At 50.6% G+C, this 23,388-nt stretch overlaps 1 protein-coding gene across 2 annotated transcripts in view; it reads right to left on the bottom strand.

Annotated features, from left to right (window-relative positions):
• Positions 1 to 21,209, bottom strand: part of PMEPA1 (prostate transmembrane protein, androgen induced 1) — a 50,332-nt gene extending 29,123 nt beyond the window's left edge. Inside the window, exons 1-2 of one of the 2 annotated variants that reach the window (XM_065692012.1) lie at positions 20,778 to 21,209; positions 5,158 to 5,196 (exon numbers count right to left, since the gene is read on the bottom strand). In XM_065692012.1, coding sequence (XP_065548084.1) covers positions 5,158 to 5,196; positions 20,778 to 20,880 — 142 coding nt within the window. In that variant the 5' untranslated portion in view covers positions 20,881 to 21,209. The remainder of the gene's footprint in view (positions 1 to 5,157; positions 5,197 to 20,777) is intronic. The other variant, XM_065692013.1, reaches the window with a different exon arrangement.
• Positions 21,210 to 23,388: the final 2,179 nt, after the last annotated feature.

The following is a 23,388-nucleotide window of genomic DNA, read 5'->3' on the forward strand; positions in this document are numbered from 1 at the left end:
CTACCAACTTATTTATCTGTATTTGCTCCCCCTTATTATCCCCATGCAAGGGGCTGCAGCCCAAATGCACCTCCAGGGCAGGAGAGGGCTGAAGCTGAGGAGCACTCAGCCAGGGAGGGTGGCCTGGGGAACAAGCAGATGCACATCGAGGGCTTAAGTCCCATCTCTCAATGTGTTTAAAAGCCATTAAAAATGTCTCCTTCAGAAAAACTCATCTTTGATTTAAAGGGGGTGGGAGGAAATTTCACAAATGCTTCATGTCAAAAAAAGTCTGCATTAAGGGAAAAAAACCTCTCCTTTGTTGCTAGGGGACTTATTTGCTTTGTATCTGCTGAAAACCTTAAAAATTCCAACACTGTATTTAACAACTCCCTGAAACTGAAACAATCTCGTGTGCTAAAACCAAGAGACAGAGCACATCGGTTCCATCCTTCATTTCTAAGTACTTTGCTCAGGCCTGACTCCGTTTTGCACCTTGGTCCTTGACGCTTTTTGGCAGTTTGCTCTAGACTTACTGGCAAGGGCTAAAAGGTTTCTATTTAGCTGGTGTCAGCTGAGCATCTGTGCCTGCAAGAGCTGGAGTGGGGGTGATCCCGACTGCATTTCAAAAGCACATTTCCTTTTGGAGGCTGCCACAGTCATTTTAAATCCAGGCGTGTAGCCAAGCGACTCCCTTCGGAGGGGTCCCTGCCGCAGTCCCGAGTGGAGCGCCCAGTTCTGGGAAGGATTCCTGACCGGCGAGGAACAGGAGCTGGGAATGCTCCCTAACCTGTGACCCTGATAACAAAAGGCAGGGAGAGCGTCTAGACCTCCAGTCTGATGGGGAATGAAGGCAGGCATTGTGCTGCCGGCGCACAGGGGCTGCCTCAGACAAGGCTGGCACACAGGCACTGCGGGACGGGAGCAGCGCTGCAAACCCCAGCTGCAGCCATCGCCCCGAAACCGTCCAGCTTATTGAGGGAGGGAGGCCATGAACAGCACACCCTTCCCCATCAGCACAGGGTTTGCAGCAGCTCTCAGCCTGGGTCTCCCTTTGCCTCCATGTATTTCACACGTACCACCCTCCCAAATGCAACCATCCCGCATTCCAGCTCTGTACGGCTCACCAGCAGGACAGAGCAAAAAAATACACTTCCTTCCACAGAGCCTCTATTTTCTGCTTTCCCTGCCTGTCCCAGTTAAAAGGGGACAAACCAAGATGCTCCCTCTTTGCCAAGCCTGGAGACCAACTCAACATTCAGAAAAGCTGAAGCCGAGACCTGGCTCTACCCCATAATTCCTTGTGTGACCCTGGACAAGCCCCCCCTGCTCCAGCTTCTTCAGCGCTGTAGGTCCCCATATATAAAAAAACAAATGCCCTAAGTAAATGCTAGCGCTAATGGCAGGTTACTGCCAGGGAACTGCACAGAGAAAACAAAAAACCTATTAAAAGCCCTCGTTCATCCCTGCCAGGAAGAAAACCCTATTACCCAGTACTTCAAAAGATGCATTAAGAGAAAGCAGCAGCCAGGGGTTTGAGGACACCCCTGGCAGAGCCGCGAGGGAAGCGCTCCCGGCCAGCCGCCCTCCTGCACCCTCTGGCTTTCCCGTAACAAGGTTTTCCCTGCCGTGCTCCCACGCCCCAGCCATGCCCTTGGCCATGGCCTGGCCACGCCGCTGCGGGCAGCAGCAGCAGCACCTGCCCCAAGTGCTCCCAGCAGGGCACGGGGCTGGTCCCACCCCCGAGTGTGCCAACCTTCACACCAGAAGTCTGGGCAGAACAGAAGTCTTCGGCTTCACTCTTCCCAAAGGAAAGGTAATGACTTCTTTGAAACCGGGTTTTCTGCCAGAAGATGTGCTCCAAACCCAGCTGTACAGCGAAGCCAGAGGGACTCACATGTGCAGAGATGGTGACACCAGTGTGATACCACTCTAGGCACCAGCAGCACTAACTGGCCTAGGAGCACCATTTCGCTTGGGACCTCTAACCCCGGGTGCAACCAGCAGCCACCTCAACCAGCTGCAGGAGACCCTCCATCCTGTTACCCCAGGCTGGACCCTTGGAGTTACAGCCTGAAGCCAAACAAAACCAGACCCAGGAGCTGAGATAGTTTATAAAGCCATGAAAAGCCCACTCCCTTCTGATGAAAAGTGGAACACTAACACCTGATGGTGAATACACTGAATTCAGAGCAAGAGAGCACCTGGTAGCCACCTGATGCACATCCTTCACCAACACAGCCTACCACATCCTTACCTTTCTACCTGACAAAGAGGTGAAGGACAAGGAGTTTCCTCTCCCTCCATGTCCACTGCTTACTATTCTGCTTCCAGAACATCACTCCTTCTGCATCAGCTCCTTCTCCAGGTCCCTGGGGCCACCCAGGCACCACTGCTGCCTGCAGAGCAGGGAACTGCAGCAGGATGCATTGGGGTGAGATGCCACACAACTGCAGCCTCAGGGAGGTCCTGCCCAAACCTGCTCGCAGCTCGGCCCCTGCCATGGCAGCAGCTCATCTTCTGACAGCCGCGTGTGGGTTATTTTTGGTACACATGCACAGGGAGACTGCGAGATCCTACACGGGGATTTCAGCAGCGCTATGCAGCTATGGAAACAAACCCATTTAGACTAATATAACAAAATTCCCAAACCCACAACAATAAAATGAAGAACGATGCATAGGGGTGTTTTCGCAGGGGAGCAGTGCAGTGAACGCAGAGCGTGACCCAGCTGCTGGGAAACGGGAGTCTGCGTGTCCACTTGGACAGAATTCACTCAGAGCTCTCATGCATTTCCATCCAGTTACGTATCTTCCCTCATGAATTTTGTTCTGTGCAAACTCTCCACCCTGCCCTTTGGTTTTAAAGGGCTCAAGGGCTGCATCTCCTCCCAAATCAGATGAGTGGCTCCTTGGTGCAGGTATCTCCTCTTCTCCCTCTGTACACATTCCCAGCCAGCCTTTGTGAGAAGCGGGAGAGTCGACCCCAAAACCCAGCAGGAATTGCAGCACCCTTTTTGCTCCCCAGGGGAAGGACGGCAGAGCCTGACTATGACCCAGCTCTGGCTGTGGCTCAGGAACTGGGTCCCCTCTCAGCAGGTGACAGGGTTCCACACGTCATTTATAGAAATTCCAGCCTGGCATCCACACCAGAGACATCCGTGAGATGATGACATCCATCATCTTCCTGTAAGATGATGGAACAGTTAAAAAACCCAGGAAAAAAGAAACCAAATGGAAGTTAAACCTCCCTTGAGTCAGCCTCAGGTGGTGCTCCCTGCCCAGGGTCTGTGTTTTGACCCTCCATGTGCAGGGTCTTAGCCCAGGAAGCACAGGGATGGGTGTCTCTCCCAGAGGGTCCCAGCTCCACAGACAGCACCAGGGTGCTCCAGGAGGAGGTGGAGATGTCTGGCACTACTGGCCTGGGCTGTAGCTGCAGACAAGCACCCAGACAACAAAGGCAAGGCAAAAAGCCATGCAGCAGAGGCAGCCATGCCTGGCAGACTGTGGCTTTCAGAAGCCTGGGGAGACTTTCTGGGCATGAACTGATGTCTGCAAACACAGCTCTGTGCTTGGCCCGCAACTACACTAGCGGCAAGATCGCTGAAGTGTCGGACACCATACTCCAAATAGCATCCATTTAGTAAGATTAAAAACCCCCAAAGAATACAAGAGCGTATCAAAGGAGCAAGAAACTGGAAACTACAGGGAACAACTCTACAGCAACAACAAAATACATTTAATTTTCTGTTATTTATATTCTAAGAAAACCGCATGTTCTCACTCGCATCTTTGCCTCCCTCCCCGAGGCACAAACATCCACACAAAATGGGACAGGGAAGACCAGGGAAAGCAGGAAGAGCAGCACAGGTAGAACAGCTCCCTGCTCACACGCTTTCCTCAATCACAGGACAAGAAAACGAGCGCAAGTTTTACAACAGCCAAGCAACAGCAAACACCTTTTGCGAGACCGAAAACACCCCGAGCTATGCTGCTGAGCACAGCACGACACAGGCTCCCTCCACCCGCCCGGTTTATCTGCCGAAATCTGTCCTTCAAGGCATTAATATAAAATACATATAAATAAATCACTGACTGCTGCGGGACAGTTCCCCTGTGGGCTGGTGCAAGTGTCCCAGCACTGGGCCTTGTCTGCCCTCCATGCACCAGCTGCTCCCAGCCTCAGGCTCTTGCTGTTCCCCTGCCTGATGTCTGCACCATGATAACACTACTGGTGGGACTCAGTGGTGTCTTATGGCTTTTCTGTGTAAGCAAGGACTATTTTGCTGTGCAACCAAATTGTGCCATCAGGCTTGACATCAAGCAAACTGAAAGAACAATCTTTTTGTCGTATTTTAGATCATGACTTTTATTAATAATGCTTGATAAAAGCCTAATGAATGATTTGTATTATAAGCACGTTAAAGATCTGAGCGTGATAATAAGCCAAGGTCGTAAGTTCTATTGACTTTCCAGGCTCTATAACAATTGATTAGCCATTTATTAAAATCTACTTGTTAACAGTTTATTTAATCAGTTCTTCCCAGCAGGCTTCGAACACCACATTTGAGCAAAGACACCTTACTTTTGAGGTACTCTCAGAAACTCAATTCTAAACTGAGAGACAGACCCATAAATGATTTCAATGATGTCTTTTTAAACCAGCAAACCTGCAAACAGGTTCAGCTGAGATCCAGCAGCCTGGTTCAACAGGGCTCCCAGCATCTGGTTTTGTCCTGAGCACGGGCAGCTCCTGCCACACTCAACAGAAGTCCAACATGCCATGACTTAGACTGAGGTTGTGAAATTACTTTCACAAAACACAGTGAAAGTTTCTTCCTTCAGTGTAACGCTCCTCATTACTAGTGCTTAAAAAGACATTCATTCAGCTTTTGAAGATCCTTCTGCATTTAACAGGAGAAATAAAATAATCACATCCAGGATTACCAAAGTGCAGGCAGCTATTGACAGACAAACAGCAAGCTTGTGCATTGAGCCTTGAAGACACCGCTGCATCCCCCTCTGCACCCCAACAGCAGGTACCTGCTGCTCTCAGGGCAAGGCAGTGTAGCACCCATTTTGTCAAGCGAGTAACCAGGGTGTTTATAGTACAGCAGCTGCAATCATGCAATCAGCCTTCATAATTAGATCTTGGCAACTCTTGAAATACTTCACTTACCCAGTTTACCTGGAAAGGTGCGACCTAAACATTCAGTGCCTGGAGACATTTGAAAGAAAAACAGAAAGCATCTGTCAGTGATGGGAGCCACCTCCGACCGGCTGCAACACACACCCCAGCTCCCCTCCTGGGGACTCATTCTGGAAGAGCTCCCCCACAGCCAACCATGGCTGGCATCTGCACCCGAGCCTACCACCTCCGTGGTAGCCAGGAGTACCACAGCACTACAAGCCGGGTGCCACCGCTCCCGGTAACGGCCCCACATGCTTTTCCCATAGCAGAAGTCGCAGCACCAGGTCCTGCTCCCCTCCAGCCACGCCACTGCATGGGCTTCCCCAGCACCGCTCGCAGCCAGCTCGCCCGATGATATGCCAGAGCCTTACAAAGGTTTGTAAAGGGTTTAGGACCGCTCAGCCCACCCCAGAGACTTTCCCACCACGTCCAACAGCACCACACCACCGGTCCATGGCCTCAGGCAGCAGCGGGCACACCGACGCACCAGTGGGCTAATTCATGGAATGGTTTGGGCTGGAAAGGACCTTAAAGCTCATCCAGTTCCAACCCCCCGCCACGGGCAGGGATCCCTTCCACTAGAGCAGGTTGCTTCAAGCCCCTGTGTCCAACCTGGCCTTGAGCACTGCCAGGGATGGGGCAGCCACAGCTTCTCTGGGCACCCTGTGCCAGCGCCTCAGCACCCTCACAGGGAAGAACTTCTGCCTAAGGTCTACTTGTCATGTGCTGCCTGCAGACACAGAGAGGTGCTAAAGATGAAGACTTACAGCAAGTTACTGCACAAAACCCCAGATACAATGCCCAGCAGATGTATTTTCAAGTTAGGAACATAAAGTTCGGCATAAAAGACAACCCGTGACTTCCCTTTGGCCTGTCAGCGAGCAGTGCATCAATATCTGCAAACCCGATGGGATACGGATCCCCCCCCCCCAGCCCCGCCAGCACAACCCCAGCGCCTGAGGAGCTGCTCTGCAGTCCCCAGACCAAACCTGCACACGGGGCCTTTTTATGAAGCCCTTAAGAACTGTCACTGGTAATGGTTAATTGCTGCTAATGACTGCCTGCCACAGTCTGATGCCAAAGGAGTCCTGCTGGCCTATCAAAGGTGCCTCTAACCCGAGAGCAAGGGAGGCTCCAGCCACCAGACACACCGAGGTTGCTGCGCCAGGGGCCCTCACATAACTCACGCTGCTCCTGTCTCTGCTCCCACCACGCCTGCTGCGGTACGAGTGCAGGAGAGCAGGCTGGCAGGGTCTAGGGCTTGTATTAACACAGTGTCCCCCCCAGATACAGCTTTAAAAAGGGGCTTTCCATGCACGCGGGAGGATGGAGATGAGCAGCTTCTTCACCCTGGGAAAGATGAAGAGAGTAAGAGGCACAGGGGCACCGCGCACGGGGAGCAGAGAGCCTCTGACACGGGTAATCACTGCCCCGCTGGAAGGGGCACCCGCACTGCTCCTGCTGGGATAGGAAACAAAAGAACTCAGCCAAGCCAGACAGCAGTGTGTGGAAACAAGGTGTGACCTCCTCCTCCTCCGGCTCCTTCCTCACCTTAATGCACAGAGCTCGAAGAGATGGAACAAAACCGGCACAAAAAAAGGGGTAGGAGGACAAAAGGGAAAACCAGACACTGAGAGAAAGTGGAGGCCAAAAAGAAGCAGGAGGCTCAAAAGGTTCAGGAAGCCAAAGTAGAGGCTAAAAAGAAGTTGAGGCCAAAAGGAATGGGAAACCAAAGAGGGGTGGGAGGCTGAAGTAAAGTAGAGGCTGAGAAAAAAGCAGAGGCCACAAAGGCAGTGGAGGCCAAAAAATGCATGGGAGGCCAAAGCAAAAACAGAGGCGGGGAAAAGTGGAGCCTGCGAAAAAGTAGAGGCTGAAAAGGCAGAGCAAGGCCAAAAGTAAGTCAGAGACTGGGAAAAAGTGGAGGCCAAAAAGGGGCATGAGGCCAAAGGAGAGGGTGAGACAGAGTCCAGACTGAAAGTGTGTGGAGGGTCAGTAGAAAAGTAGAGGGCAAAAATAATGGAGGCCAAAAAGGGTCTGAAGGCCAAACAGGGGCAGGAGTCTATGGATAAGTGGAGGCAAAAAACAGGTTCAAGGCTAAAATGGAGTGGGCAGCCAAGGGTACGCAGAGGCCCGGAAAAAGTGATGGCCAAAAAGGGACGGGATGCCCAAATGTGTGTGTTTCCATGGGAAAGCTGGAGGTTGAGAACAGGCTCCGTGCCTGGATCAGGATCTGCTGTTCTCAGGATAAACTCCCAAAGGGGCAGCCAGCAGCAGCTCTGCCCCTCTCCCTGCTCCAGGGCTCCGGCAATGCCCAGGGTGCCTGGACCCCCTGCGCACACACCAGGGCTGTTGCCTGGTCCCAAGGTGTTTTGGCCATGACCGGGACGTGTGGGAGAAGCGAGCCTGAACCCTCCCAAGTCAGGCAGGGTTTGAGGATGCAGCTTCTCGCCACCCTCGGAGCTCGCCCGGCTCTCCCATGCTCACATTTGGCCTTTTGGTTCAGCCATTTTGACAACTTTTAAAATGCAAGTGCAGATTTGCACTTAAAGCCATCACTTTAAACTCGACCAGAGCCACCCTCACCTCTCCTCCCTCCCTCCATACATGCATAACTTGTCTTTTATGCAGTCAGCAGCAGGGAAGGGGATACCGGAGAGGCTGAACAGTCGGTGTGTATTCCCTGTGGATCAGTGCCCGGAGCCCTTCTGCAGCCACAGTCCTGCCAGACGGCTCCATGTGAAGGGTGGCTCACGCTGTCTGCCTACCAGCAGCAGCAGCAAGGAACCAGTAATTACACTGGCTGGACCAACACCTGCTGGTGGTTTTGTCTTACACTGTTTGTGCAACCAAATAGGCTGCCAACAAAACAAAGATGGACTCGGTCTAAACAGGTGAAAACACAAAACAGGGAATGGAGCCGCTGCGGTTGTTCCACGATGCCCAAGTGCAACGCATGCTGGGACATTATTTTCTGTTTCGTCTGCAAGAAGGCTCCAAAAGCAGGTAAAAGGATCACGTGCACTGAGAAGTATCCACTGCAGGAGGAGGGAAGAGGTCTGCCCATGCCCAGAGCCCAGCTCCTGCATCCGGCCTCACACTGTGATGCAGGGCACACGGATGCTCTTTGCTGGGCTGTAACCCCAGCCCCAGCAAACCCGGCTTGATGGCAGCACGGCCTGAAGGCTCCTGCTAAACTGGGCATCCCGTGTGGACAGCACACAGGACACAGCAGCCCTCGCCTGACCAGGGCTGCCCTCCCAGACAGCAGCGAGGCAGTTCAAAGCAGAGGTGCTCATTCCCATGCCAGGGTCCACACAAGGCAGGGGATCAGACCCCCCACACACACCATTCCTCACTCACAGAGCCAGAGCTCAGCAGCAAGGTGGGGAGAGAAGGGCGAATACCATGAAGGACCCCAAAGGAGGACTTGGGCCAACCTCAGCCTTCGATGCCTTTCGGCAAGGCAAGAAAGCGAGGATCAGCTCCTAACTGCACCAAGTCACACCCAAGGTATGGTCCCCCGTCAGCAGATGGGATTTGTTGTAGATGATTCGTCCTGGAATAAACACATCAGCCCCACCTCTCATAGCCTGTTTACTGAGAGCCACTAAACATTAAACAGAGGCAAAAAGTGTATCCCAGCAACATCTGGAATTTATCCCTTCCCCCCTCTGCAAAAAATAAATAAATAAATCACGCCTTATTCTTTCTGAGAAAGAAATGTGATTATGTACAATTATGATGCTGGAAGAAGACAGAGAAGAGCAGAATTTTCTCTAAAATGCTGTTTGGACAATTAAAAAGGGATAGTTTCAAAGAGGCAGCAAATCTCTCTCAGCGTTTTCCGCCCTGTCTCACAGTGCCAGGCCTTCCTCCCATGTGTTGGCTAAGACACTCTTAGGAAAGCAACAGTTCTTTTCACCCTTGCAAGACCTTTAGCAAGCTAGAAAGGAAACCAGCTCGAAGTCCTAACTGGAACTAAAATATTCTTCCAATTCCTGACAATAGGATTTGGAGGAGCCTTGTTTTCTATGGAGAAATGCTCCTTGGTGACCAGCTTTCCAGAAGAGGATGGGTCAGTCTTTACCCAAGAGAGCTGACGCTCTGTCTCACCAGAGAGAACAACAGAATGGCTTTAAATATAGAAACAGGACAGACTACCTGGATTAATATGAGGATGCAAGGTCAAAATGTGATATCCTCCACTTCCTCAGGCTCCTGACCCCAGGACAGCTTGTGACAGCCCCACAGCATCTCCTGGCCCCAGCAGCGACCGGGGAAGCCCAAGCTCAGAGGAAAACCCTGCCCAGCCATCCCCGAGGCAGGAAGCAAAGCAGTCACTCTCAGCCAAGCCCACAGGAGTGCCCCCAGCTACTAAATTACCCGATGACTTAAAGTAACTGCATTGATCAGGCTGGAAAACCAAGCTGCAGAGCTCTTGGCACGCCCACAGTGAGGAGGATACAGCTGCAAGCGTTCTGCATCTTCTACCTTTAGGTAGTTACAACCACAACAAGAGATCCTCCTTCCCCTGCCCAGCCCTGATACTGGGCAGTGGAGTGCTGCAGGGGGACACCGAAGGCCAAACACACGCGAGAGGGAACCACTGCTCCAGATGCCTTTCCAACCAAGCAGAGCCTCAGCAAATGACAGGTATGTCCCATTTTGCAAATGAGGGCAAGGCTGTTCCTAAAACCAGTCCCATTACTCAGGCTCCTCAACCCCCATCTCCTTGGCTGCATGAGGACTGGATGCAGGATTTCATCAGGACATTAAACTCAGAAGCCGTAAAATCACTGTGCAAAAAACCAATTATACCTATTTTCGTAACAGCCAATTTAAGCTTGTATTTAAGTCCCCTCACATACCCCTAAGTTACATAAAGCATTTCTTCCACTTGAAATGCAGCTTTCTAAAGGCCATTTTGCTTAATTTAATAGATGCTTAATGTGGGTCTGCAAATCTCTAGAAGCGTAACCAAGGAAGACACATGGCTACAAGATACAGCGTGATCCCTTCCCGAGGCAAGAGAAAGAACAGGAGAAGATGAAAAGCATCTCCAAACCCATGAACCTGCTGCAACTGGAGTGCACTTGTGGTCTGAAGAGCAGCAAAACCCCACGGTCAAGTCAGAAGAGAAATTCCTGAACATCTGCACGTGGCTGTTAACTCACTCGAGACCAGGCAGCACTCTGCAGGCTGCACAGATCCTTCCTAGCTGCAGAACCAAGCGAGCTGAACCGAGCCCACTCAGCCAGGCTGCTGTCAGATTCCAACGATGCTTTCTGAACTTAAATTCAATAAACGCAGTCATCTTTTTTCTTCCTTTTTTTTTTAATTTAAAAATAAAGCTGCACTAATAAAAAGCTCACAGTAAATCTATTCAATTGAGGCTGTCCGTTTTATTTATTGTTCCTTATAATTTAGGCCTGGATGGCAAGTCAGCGGATGTCGAGAAGTATTTATCAAGAAAACCTATGAGAATGATGAGGATTAAAAGCTATCAGCAAGCCAGAAAATGTTTGTAACCTTGTAGTTTGCTCTGTGCCTTGCTCACAGCATGCAGGATCCCATCTGAGAGCTCTGCGCCCTCTCCTTGCTCTTAAACCCATCTCTGGCACATCAGTTGACAAAACAGACCCTGCATTGACAGCAAAAGCTAGAAAAGGTGCAATCTGTATACGCTGCTACAAGTCACACTAGGGAAACATAAAACATTCCTTGCATTACACACTGGTGGATCAGCATCATTAAGTGTTATACACCTCGTGCGTCTCTGCACGCTGGAGAGGGAGACGCTGAACTCAAAAATGCATCTTCCAATTCAAGCAGAGTCCGCCTGCAATAATATGACTCTAACTGTGAGATTCCCTTTTATTATATGGGAAATTATTACAATTTAAGGTAATTTTACTCAGAATTATGTGAAGCAAGTGTCCATAAATCATGCTATTCCTTGCATGTCCTAAAAGCAGCACCTAGGAGGCCAAGGAACTTTCAAAGCTCAGTGATAAGCCTAACCTATATACGCTGTTCTAAGCTACTGAAGTGAAGAGTCCACCCTTAGTAAGATGGAATAATGGTGGAAAGAATGAAAACAAACACGGAAGGAGCAGGACCTGTGCTCCAGGAAAGCAGCAGAGACATCCGCCTTAACAGAGCCAAGCTCTTGCAGCCAGGCCAGCACAGGGAAAACTCTCGCTCTTGAGGAACTGAGTCTCATTGCACTGATACTTGCGGAGAGCACAAGGAAATCCAGCCTGGCTTCAAGTCCGGAGCGGGCACCAAGAACAAGCTCAATTCTGGGTTACTGATGCTGCTGAGCTTTGGGTTTCATCCCTGTGCTCTAACAGCCAGCCAGTGCCCTCAGCACTGCAGGAAACGGGAGGGTACGGGAGGCTCAGGGCACAGCTTCACTTTGGGGGGCATTTTTGATAACAATATTAATGACAATATTAAACAGAAACCACTAAAGGGGAGGAATTCAAAGCTCGCTCAGCACAGAGCCCAACCCGCAGCAGGCAGCTTCCCCAGGACTCATCCTCAGCACACGGATGGAGGAGGCAGCGAGCAGAATCCGGAGGACTGTTGTAAGGACTCAGGCTTGGAAACGTTAGTCTTAACGCTGAGCGGTTAGATGTCTTTTGGGAACCCATCCAAATGGCACTGCTTCCATCCCTGCTTGCCCTGCAGGTAAATCTAGCATGTGGCTTACACAATCTGTTGACTTAAATAAAGCAAGGGCAGAAGACGAAAGCTGCTCAGACATCAGGAGAGGCTCATTAGTCCTTTGGGCAAAAGTCTGGGTCACTTCCCCCTCTGCAGCATACTCGGTGTGTCAGCCAGGGCCCCGTCTCCTTCTGTGAGAGCACATGCAATGAGGGTGCAGCAGAAATGGTCACTGTGTTCAAAACATCAGGACAACAGCAACATTGCCAAATTGTCCCATATTTTTGGCGAGCGCCGAAGCTTAAATTCAATTTACAGAAATTTGAGTCCATGAGCTCTGTGCTCCAGTCAAGTCCTCTAAAATCAAACACAACCCAAGCAGTGACCACACAGATCTCCCAGGGCTCAGGGAATGGGGCCACAGCAGCTTCCAAACCTCACGGCACTGGTCCACCTATGCCTCCAGCTTGCCTCTGGAGTAACGCTCATCCCTTCTGTGGATGTGGGATGTTTGTAAAGCACTGTGAGACCACCACATGCTCTGCAAGCACAAGATGCTGTTGGATACCCGTGTTTCAGGTGCAAAACCAGCAGCAGCGCACAGGACTGAGGAGCAGGCAGGCGCTGGCAGGAAGGGCTCTGCAGTGAGCCTACCAGCTGCCCTCATCCATACACCACAGGAGTGCTTCTTGCCCCCAGTATTTTCTATCAGTAGTCTCTAACTCCATCCACACGATCAACTCAGGCACCCAAGTGCCAGCCCTGGCACCCGGCTCCTCCACTCCTGAGCACGATGGGAGCAGACTGAACACAGCAATCCCCACATGGCTGCAGCCAGGGCTGGTTTGTTATCAGAGTTACAAAGGGGAAAGTTAATTCCCACAATCCATGAAATGGGGCCAGAGTAGAGGCAGGCTACCTTGTAGAGATGCAGCTTGTCTTCCTGCTGAGATTTTAAAGCACTAAAGAGGCATTTGGAAGGAAAACCTATTCACCTGACCACCACTGTCTCTGCTATGATGTCGCACAACCATTCTGCCTGATGTGCAAAAGAGAAACCCTACCGCTGACCACAGACAGTAAGTTAATTAATTATTAGCCCAAATTCTGCACATAAAGCATATAATGACTGAGATCTGCAACAGCAAAGAGCCAACTTTGCTACTACAACTACTCAAGTTGTTAAGTTAATGTCTACATCTCAAGGTAAAAGAGACTACCACAGCACTTAGGATGGTGAGCTCCTTAGGAGGCAAGCTAGGCACTCAATCCATCTCTCCTATCAGACCTGTGTTAACATTTAAATAGGACTTACTGTTGTGATCTCCAGCAATGAGCAGATGTGGCTTTGAGTAATGGTTAGCGTTACTTAACCGGTTATATTCACTAATGTAATTGACACCTATTCCATCATCCTTAATACACCCACTTCTTTCTCCGATACCATAAATAGATTAGAAAAGTTTCTGCAGATGGCCATGACCCCATTTGTTTGTGCACTTAGCCATGTATGAATCACTCTTGGCTTGTAGCAGCACTCTGGAATTACTGAAAGATAACTAGTCGGCACAGACACCAATAAATGAATCATGCTTTCCACAAGACCAAACCTTTGGGCTTTTACAGACTCCAATTACAAAGTAAGAAGAAAAGAACAAAGAAATTACTCAGTCTATTTGCACAAAGTCATGCAGAGTTGATTCATAGTTTTACAGAATTATTACTGACAATCATTTGTAGGGGGTTAGAGTAACAAACCAGCTACTTAACAGATTGGACAGAATGAAGAGATGGGGAAAAAAGTCCCCAAACCACGTCTTGCATGTATTCTTGAAAAGTAGTATTGATTTGTGTGCAAGTACCTCTTCATTCTTGGTATGCTCCAAGCCTGGGGGTTAATCAGCTTTCATTCTCCAAGGGTAAATTCTGCTCTGCTGTGTTGCTTGGGCCAAGTTTGCAGATGTGGGAAATCCTGTTGCACACGCTGAAGCGCACAAGCCTCACGCCAGCAAAGCATCACAGGCACGATCCCTCAGCACCACGGGCACGAGCAGGGTCTCGTGAATGACCAGAGAACTGCCATGTGCAAAAGCACTTGCCTTTCTAAACGCAAGTTTTCGAATGTATACTGGTAGTGAAAAATCAGCCAGTCTGAGGCATTTTATTAAAGATAGGTGCGAGACTGATTACACTGAACACTAATGTGTGAACCACTGGAAAGCGCTGTGGACCTCCACCAACACTGACAACTTGTGAGACGACTTTCAAAAGATGTGTAAGGTATCTTTACGTAATGCCACAGCCTGTGACACTGCTAACATACACCACACACAGGAAAACACACCCTCTTCCAGATCAGAGCATAAGACTGGGCTTGTATCAGTGAGACTACTTGGAGAAAAAGGGGATAGTTGCTGTACGCAGTGACACAATATTGTTAAGTTAAAAAAAAATCAGAAGGTGATGGTGGACTTGATGCCAACCTGAGCCTGCAATATGCATCAGTGCACTGGCTGCAGCATCTCTGAGTGTGACAGCTGAATTTACACATTTCAGGACCACGCAGCATCACATGCTCCAAATCCGCATCCTGTACCAGAGAGATACGCAGAATAACAAGGGTAACGTGCAACTGAACAAAGTACCGACAGTTTGGAAAAGGATGTAAATGTATAGCCAAGACTTTCTGTCTAAGGCCTTACTGCCATTTACATGTAACTGAAGACCCAACTTCAGGGGCTGATTTAGCTTGCAAATGAAAAGTGTGCTCTCTTTTACAAGTCACTTGAACTCAGTCCACAAGCAGAGAACTGCCAGCCTGGTACAGCCTAGAGTCACAGCTCAGGAGAGGCCAAAAACAGCACCAGAGGAGCTACCACACAGCTCTAAATCAGTTTGGGAAAACTTGCTTATTTGTCCTCATCCTTAAGGCTGCCAATTTCCCAAGAGAGGTACAAACCCCACCCCAAATGGCTACAAGAAGGGAAGATGCTCTGCAAGATCTAAATGAAAACCTTAATAAACATTCCCAATTCCTACCCTCGCTCCCACTCTACCCATACTACATAAATTAATGCAACAAGCTCTCTTGTATAAGAATACGTAGGCGACAACAACCTTCTTCCTCCAATGACGAGTTTATCTGAGGATGTGCTGTAGATAGAAGGAGAACAAAAAGGTTCCCGATAGCACCACTACAGCAGCACCGGGTTGTCTTCAAAAAGCTTGAGTCACTAGAATCAAGGTCTTCAGGTGCAATGCAAGACTAAAAGGGTGCATGTGCTAAACAGCAACATGTCCTTCAGAAGGGAAAAAAAAGCAAGCTACATCAGGAACCTGAAATATTAGGTGGATGCTTGAATACTGTACGACATAACCGCAGCAAAAATGCTAATGCGAGTTTAGGTTTCACACTGGAGCTATTTCAAAAGATTTGCAAAGCTTTGATAATATTTAACATCTCTGCTAATTTCCTTTTTGGTGTAATCATAAATTTACCATAGTAGCCAAAAGATCTGGGATGAACTACAAGTTCTAGCTGGCTCCGAAGCCAACAAGAATAATGTGTGCTGTTACTATTTTCTCTCAAAACATACCTCTGCAAAACTGACTTAAAATGAGAAAAGAAATTGTGAAACTGTCATTACAAAGAAGCATTTAAAATGCAGATCAAAGTGCTGCCTTAGAAGCTGTATTCCTTGCCAAATCATCAAAGCTCTCTTTACTCTCAACAGCTCCCCAAATCCTCTGATTTGGATGATAAACTCCTACAGCTGAAATTTATCTGTTTTTATAAAAAAAGTAAACAAAAACCCGAACCCCCAACTCCTTTCTCTGGTTACCAACTACCTCATTAACCAGTTTGTTCTCAACTGCTCTCTTGTACTGCAAAATCAATTCACTTTCACAAATGTGCTTATGCCTGTGTACACACACCAACAGTCCCTCAGCACCTTTTCAAGCACTGAAAACCTGTCAGCTCTGAGGTGCGTACGTGTACAGTCTCACCCTGCAAACGCAAGTCCTCACAGCTCAGGTAGCCAGTCCAGCTTAACACCAGTATTGCTGTGACACGGCTCTACTACACCCTGCACTCCTCAAGGGGTCCCAACACCACTACTATGTTTACTGCAACAAGGAAGCAGCAATGCAGCAGCCATATAACCAGCTCTGACAGACGGAGATGATGGGTCATATCCTGCCTGCACGGACGGGAGCCTTGTGCTGAAATGGGTCCTCTCCAGGACCAGACTTGGCTGCACTGCCCACAGCCAGAGCAGGTCCCTGATGTCTCCTCATGGGATCTCCTCAAAGGGGATCTACCCAAGTGACCTACCTTCTACCACCAAAACAACAGTAAAATAATCACCCAGCAATTTAGCCCCACAGACAGAAAACACCACATAAAACATCCCTGTCAACATTAATGATTCCTTTGCTTTATGGATGTCTGGGAGTGTGCTCACAGTGTGAACCAAGTTTCCACCTAATTGCAGCAAAGTGGCCCTTGTACCTCTGTCCTCGCCAGCCTTCCAGCCAGGCTTTACTACTTTGATGGAACACCCCAACAACAGATGCGCCGTGCATCAGAGAACTGGAGGGATCTGATAACACAAACTGCACGCCGGATCCCCTTCCAAGGAGCAAACTGGCAGTCAGTTTTTACATGAAACACCACTGCAAATAAACGACCTTTTTTAGCTAATTAGGGTTACCAAATTCTGACGGTTGCTATTACCTGAAACAAGACCAACAGACATGACTGTACAGTGAGTTATTCAGGAAAGAAGCTGGATGGTAATTACTGTCTATTAGTGACACCATATATTTTGGTACTTCCCTTGGAAAGGTCTCCTCACGTCTATCCATTTATAATTCAGGTTTACAAATTCTTTCTAAGACTGAATTTATCATGCCACCAACTCTCAGCCTGGGAAATCTAAAAATATTAGTGTATTTGGTGAGCAACAGCAAAACTCGGTTAGAACAAACATTTGTACGCACTCTTCATCTGCAAAGGAAGCAGTGGTAGTTTAGCTAATCAAATACCCTGAAAATGTAGAGCTGATCCCAGACCTTACCTTGGGAATTCCTGGTTTTAAGGAAAGGAATATGGTTGCTGTTTCCCACACACCCTTCAGTGCCGCTCCTCTCACAACCAAGATCCAAAAACATACTACTAAATAAAACCAAGGCAAGCCAAAGGCTTATATGTGGGGTAGAGGATGCCTTCATCAGGGCTTGGTACCAAGCATCCTCCTCAGAATACACCGTGATACTGACTGAAAAGGAAGAATTACCCATGTCCTGTCTCCAGTTTGCGTTACATACGACCACCTCTGATTACAGAGGATCACCTCTGATGCTGTGTGTGCCGGCCCCGCTGTGCGGCACCACACAACCCAGGTGTTCACCCAGAGGAGAAAATCAAAGTTTTGACTATTTTCCCCCCATTTCGTCCCCTGTGTATTTTCACTCTCCCATTCAACACCAATTATAAACCACTAAGATCAGAATCACTGCCTGGGGGCACAGAATTAACTGTCATTTTGAGACCCCTGTGCTCTCCAGGCGCAGGGAATTAGGACTTGCCCTCCTGCCCTGGGTACAAAAGGTGGGACCTGCAGCGCTGGGACCGCAGACTGACAGAGTCCCTGCGGATGGCCAAGGGCACTACAGGCAGTTCTTAGGCCACCGTAAGCAAAAGCCATCCTGCTCCGCTCCTCCTGTATTGTACTTGAGGACGCTGATCTCGGCAAAAAGCAGCTCCTGCCACAGACACAGGGCCAGAGCCAGACACAAGGAACAGACCGGGCTGGCTGGAGTCAAACTGAGATGCCACAAGCTGAGCACACTCTGTGCAAACGCTCTCTGGCTTGCTGAAACACTGGTAGCAGCTCCCCCGTCCCTCCCTCCTGAAGGAAAACTTGGGGGCAAGAAAGAAGTGCATGGCTGTTTTCCACTCTGCCCTGGAAGAAGCCGTAATTGCCATTGACGCAGCATCAGGAAAGAAACCTACTTGCCAGAAAAGCAGTCTGAAGTGGAAAGGAGACGCGATCCCTAGCTGAGCCATCTGCCTTGGGTTTGTTATTAAACCAAAGAATGCGAAAATCTGGAAGTCCTTGCTTGGGACACAAACCAGCTCTCTCGGTCCGCTTGCCCCAGCCCACCGCGGGCCAGGCACATTGCTCTGACCCCAGCAAGGCGAGGGGAACGGTCTCATCTCCTGGGAAGATCAACAACACACCTAAACCTCCTGAATGGCACTGCACGAGCAAAGCTTCCACCTGCCCTCATGCCCTGCGCCTCCAGCCAGCCTTTCACACGGATGCCCGAGGAGGCAGCATCCCCTTATCCTCCAGGGTAAGTCCCTGCAGGGCCACAGCACTGGAGCTGAGCTGCCCTGGAGGAGCGAGCAGCGAAGCCGGCGGGAAGGCAGCATGTTCCCTGTGCCAAATAATTAGTTATTTACAGGCTCTTCCGCCACGACAATCACCCCTGACCTCTTTCACCCAGCCGAAGCGATTAGAGACCACGGGCACAGACGTCTGGCTGCTTAAGGCCGCCTGGCGTATTGGCACTACAGCCCCAGCGGGTGCGACTCGGCTCCCCGCCCCCCAAAAAGCCCTTTCCTAATCCTAATCTGGGAGCGCCACACACAGAACCCAGCTGCTTCCTCCACCGCAGCGCTGCAGCCTGCCAGATGGAATAAAGCCTGCAAAGAAATATTTTTGGGGATCAGTTGTGCAGTTAACCCAATTAGAGGGGTAAATTAAAAGAGTTTACAGTTATGCCACCTTTCTGAAGCATTCCTGCGTGGCAGCTTTCGGCTAGGAAATGAAATAGCATCTGGTGGTAGCTGCTCAAAGTCATATCAGAAAGAGAAATAAAATGAAGCGACTGGAGGTGGGGAAAGCTATATAATGAATTTATCCCAGGGAGGCTCAACTCTGTCCTTTCCACGGATCCCAGGTGGAGGAAGCGATCAGGTAACAGCCTCTGCAGTGCAACCAAAGCCCTCCTGTAGCACAGAGGTGAGCTAATGCTGCCCGCCATCGGCAGGAAATACATAAAGAACACTGGCGATACAGAAACCTACCCGAAAATGAGGTAAGGGTGGCAGCATTAAGGGAGCTCAATGCAAGGCTTCTGGGAACTGAAGGGAACCCGGTGCCCGAGCGCCAGGATCCCAGAGCTGAGTGGCTGACACAGGGCGCGGGTGCGGGAAGGCTCTCGGGAGCCGCATGGCACCAGGCTCCCGCGACACACATCAAATCCAGGCAAGGTGTCCTCCAGCATACGCTCCACTGCCCCCAGCCTCTCACCCCACATCCATAACCGGCACCTGCCCCCTCCCAAGCCTTGCACATGCTGAAAAAAACGGGGAAAAAAATATAAAATACGCTATTTCTAAAAAGCCAAGGAATGGAATTACAAAGCCTGAGTTATTTCAACAGAGCCTCATGCCAAGAGTTAGGCTGGAAGAGAAGCCTCTTCTTCAAAAGGCATTACATATTTTAATTCACAACTTTTATCATAACCACGAGCCTTGATCTGACACAAAGTAAAGTCTCTCATCCTTGCAATTCTGTGGGACGCAGTTTATGTTCACCAACTGGTTGACACAAAAAAAGAACTGTATTTCATTATTTATACACTGCTATTGGTATGCACATCTAGCCCGGCCTGTTAAAGTCAGGGAAGAATAATGGTCTATTCAGTACCCATAGTGTTAATAAAATCAGGCAAATCCAGCTTAGTTTTGTCTGAACACGAATGAGATTAAATCAAGATTAAATGTGCATACAGTACAAAGGGTATGGTTTATGCTAAAATTCAGAAGGAACACATTTTAGTACCCAGCATACAAATGCCTACAGACCTTCTCCAGGACTCAGACACCTGAATTAAACAACGATGAAACCGGAGAAGGCGAAGGCAGATGACACTGGACAAAAGCCACCCAGAATACCAAGGGACAGATGCTGGCTCTAAAATACTGCTCTGCAGCCCCGCTGGAGGTAACGGGGCAAACCCTGTGCTAGAAGAAACAGGCAGAGCTCAGCTGACTTTCCCCTGCATGCACCGAGCGTGAGCCTGCCCCATCGCAGTGCCAGGAATATATGCAAAACCCAGACTCTTTCCCAAGTTTTTCATTTTGGGCCATTTTGCATTAGTCTGTGTCGGATTTGGATTTCACAACACAGAACAAGGTGCTAAGCGGGCACAACTCTGACAACCCGCCCAGCCTGGGATGCCTCAAAACCCTTCCCTTCACAGAAAATACCATCTGCGTTAAACTGCCAGAGAAACCAACTCACTTCTCCTTCCTCAGCAATAATGGTCTTTCACCTCCGTGCACTTCACCTCCAAGAGGGAAAGAGCAAACAGAAAAGTAGTGGGTATTTAGGTCAGGCACTGTCCTCACCGCCACTCTGCGAGGGTTCAAAACACTAATAAAGCCTCAAACAGCCCCTCGTAACAAAAAGCCCCCAGGGGCTGCAGGCGGGGGAGCAGGGTCCCAGGTATAAGTAAGCCCCACTCGGGTGTCCGGATCGCAGCGCTCCCCCCGTAACCAGAGGACGGTGCTGAACACCGGGGCTGGCGAGGACGCTCGGCGCAGGCTCGGGGCCGGTCAGCGGCACCCCCGTTGCCCGGCAGACACGCGGAAGCACCGGTCGGGAGATGGGGAAGAGCTGGGAGCTGCTCCGCCAGCCCGGCCCCGGTGGCAGCGCTCACCCGCGCCGTGTCACACCCGCACCGCGCACCCCGCAACAGATGAGAGCGCTGGGGGGGGATATGATATAACAATAATCACTCCGCGGAAGCGCAGCGTTGGAAGCCCCCTCGGAAACTTCCCCACCCGCACCGCACCCCCCCTCGCACCCGGGGGAAACCGGGGCCGGCCCCGCGGCAGCCGCAGCAGGACAAGTACTTACTGATCTCCATGCTCTGGAACAAAGACCTTTTGCAGTTGCATGTGCAGGACACATTGGGCTGAATAGCTACGGCCGTGCTGTTCAGCCCCATGAAGTTGTACATTTAAAATTTAAAAAAAAAAAAAAAAAGGGAAAAAAAAAAAAAAAAAAAAAAAAGACGGCGACGGCGACACAAAGAACTTGGCGGCCGCCGAGCGCTCCCCGGGCAGCGCCACATAAAGCCGGGGCTCCTCCTCGGCGCGGGGGGGCGGGGGGAGGGAAATGCAGCTGCGATCAAGAATTGGAAACGAAAAACCCGGCGCGGCGCGGAGCGAGCAGCGCCCCCCGCAGCGGCGCGGCACAGGGCTACGAGGCGGCTGCTCCGCGCCTGCTCCGCGCCTGCTCCGCGGCCCCTCGGTGGCGGGCAGCGGCTGCGCTGGGCGCCGTGCGCGGCAGCCCCGCAGTTTTGTGGCCGCGGCGCGCAGGGACGCGCTGGGAGCGCTGCCCGCCCGCTCCCGCTCCGCGCCCGCCCCCCGCGCTCATTCACGGCCGCGGGGACGCGGCCGCGCGCCGCCGCCAGCCGCGGGCGGGCTCTGTGACGTCAGCGCCAGACGGGGACTGCCCTTTCCCCCGCGCCGCCGCCGCCGGTCGGGGCTGGGGGGGGGGGGGGGGGGGGGCTCGGCGGGAGCGCGCCCCGGGTGCCGCGCGCGGCCCCGCGCTGCCGAGGGACGGCCGGGGAGGTACCGGGAGCGGCCGTGGGGTCCGGGGTTAGCGCCCGCCCGCGGGCGCCGGTTTCGTTTCTCGCCCGCAGCGTCACCCCCCCCCCCGGGGCCGGGGCCCAGAAGCACGCGGGCTGCGGGACACCCACCCGCGGGGCAGGCTCGGCCCCACGGCGCGCACGCAAGAACGGGAGGCGCGGAGCCCTGGGCTCGGCTTGCGCAGACAGCTCCAGCGTCCGCGCTTCCCGGAGAAAATGGGGGAGACGGGAGAAGAAATGGGGGGGGGGGGGGCACCTGTAAGCATCTGAACTTGGTGTCAATTCTGCCGTGAGCTCCAGTGTGGCAGTAACCACGCTCGCTTCCTTCCACCAAACTGTTCCAGACAGAAACTCCCATTTTTGTTTCACACTTCAAAATGGAGGGACCCGATTCACTTTTTTGACAGGTGAAAGTTAAAAGCGTCACCTTTTCCTGAGGGCTCGGTGTGCAGAGGCTTAACCAAGGCAGACTGTCGTTAATTTCCTGGGAAATACAGCTGTGAAAAGGGTTTTTGATGAAAATGCTGAAACAAGCTCAGCTACCGTGGTGCAAAGCAGCTGCTGTAATACTCTGTGAATGCTGTTACTGGGAGATGAAGACGGCTTCAGGTATTCTGTAAGAAAGGGTATTTTCTCATAATACATAATACAGGCTCCCAGTACAGAGCTACAGGTACAGGGCAGATGGTGTCCAGAGGCAGGGCAGGCACAGGGCTGCTCACCAGTACAGTTTAACCTTTATTCCCCCCCCCAAAAAATGGAATTCTTTCCTACGTGACTGCTTACAAACTAATGCTAAATACACGCCTGTGCTTCACTCCCCATCCAGTCCTGTGAAAACGCCTGAAGAGAAGGAACAAGGACTTGCCAGGTTGTTTAATCTTTTACTCTTTGCCACTCGACAGATGGTAACTCCCAACAATTACTAATCCAAAGGAAACACGGAAGGGGATCTTGTGGCTCGGATAGAAACGAGCTGTGAGGAGTTTGTGCTTTCCCATGCTGAGCAGACGTGAACAACCATACGAGTGCTGTTCCCCAGTGCAGGGCAGCAGCACGGGGCTCAGTGCAGGCCTGGCAGAGAGGGACAATTACCCCCCCCCAAAATCTATGCTACACCTGGGAATAAAGCATTTCCAATTCTATTTCTGTATTTTGTTCCCAGCCTTGGTTTCCTCATCAGTAATGCAGGAGGGAGAATTCTTACCTGCTTTTTGGCTAAATTCCTTCAGGTCCTGGAGTCTCGATTTTTTTCGTGCCAGGGAAATTTCTAAAAATGCTTAAAGCAAGGCACACGTGGTCAAAACTGAAGAGAAATGCCAGTTAAGACAGCTTTACTGCTCAACCCACTTCTATTATTATTTAGCTGGAAATACATCTTTTTAAAACACTCAGCAGCTGGATATTAGACACCCTTTCCCAATGGACCTTCCTAGACGGGCCATAAAAGGTGGCTGTAAACTAAGCTGAGCCCACCAGCTTGCAACTAACAGTCCTTCGCACTTAAAATACATAGCACCACCATAAATTAAGTCAAGGTGAACACTACACGCTTCCTTACGTTGTGTGAGATACCAGCCAGCAGCAGCCTGCCAGCACCAGCCCTCCCAGATCATCGGCTGTGTAAATGTGGCCATAGTTTGTGTTTGATTCAGGATTATTGTATTTTAAGACCCAGACACATCCTTAAATGGTCTTCAGGAAGTAAATGCAGCTTTAAGAAACAGACTGTTCTCCTGCGGCAGGTCAGATCCTTGCCTGGTGGGTTACAGAATCCTCCTTTGCACTCTGATTTTCAAGCACAGCTTTGCCTTTCACAACCCAGCACAGCATCACCTATGGCACCAGGGAATGGGAGACAGGGTGGCACATGGA

Source organism: Lathamus discolor, chromosome 11 (genome assembly GCF_037157495.1).
Source record: "Lathamus discolor isolate bLatDis1 chromosome 11, bLatDis1.hap1, whole genome shotgun sequence".
NCBI lineage: Eukaryota > Metazoa > Chordata > Aves > Psittaciformes > Psittacidae > Lathamus > Lathamus discolor.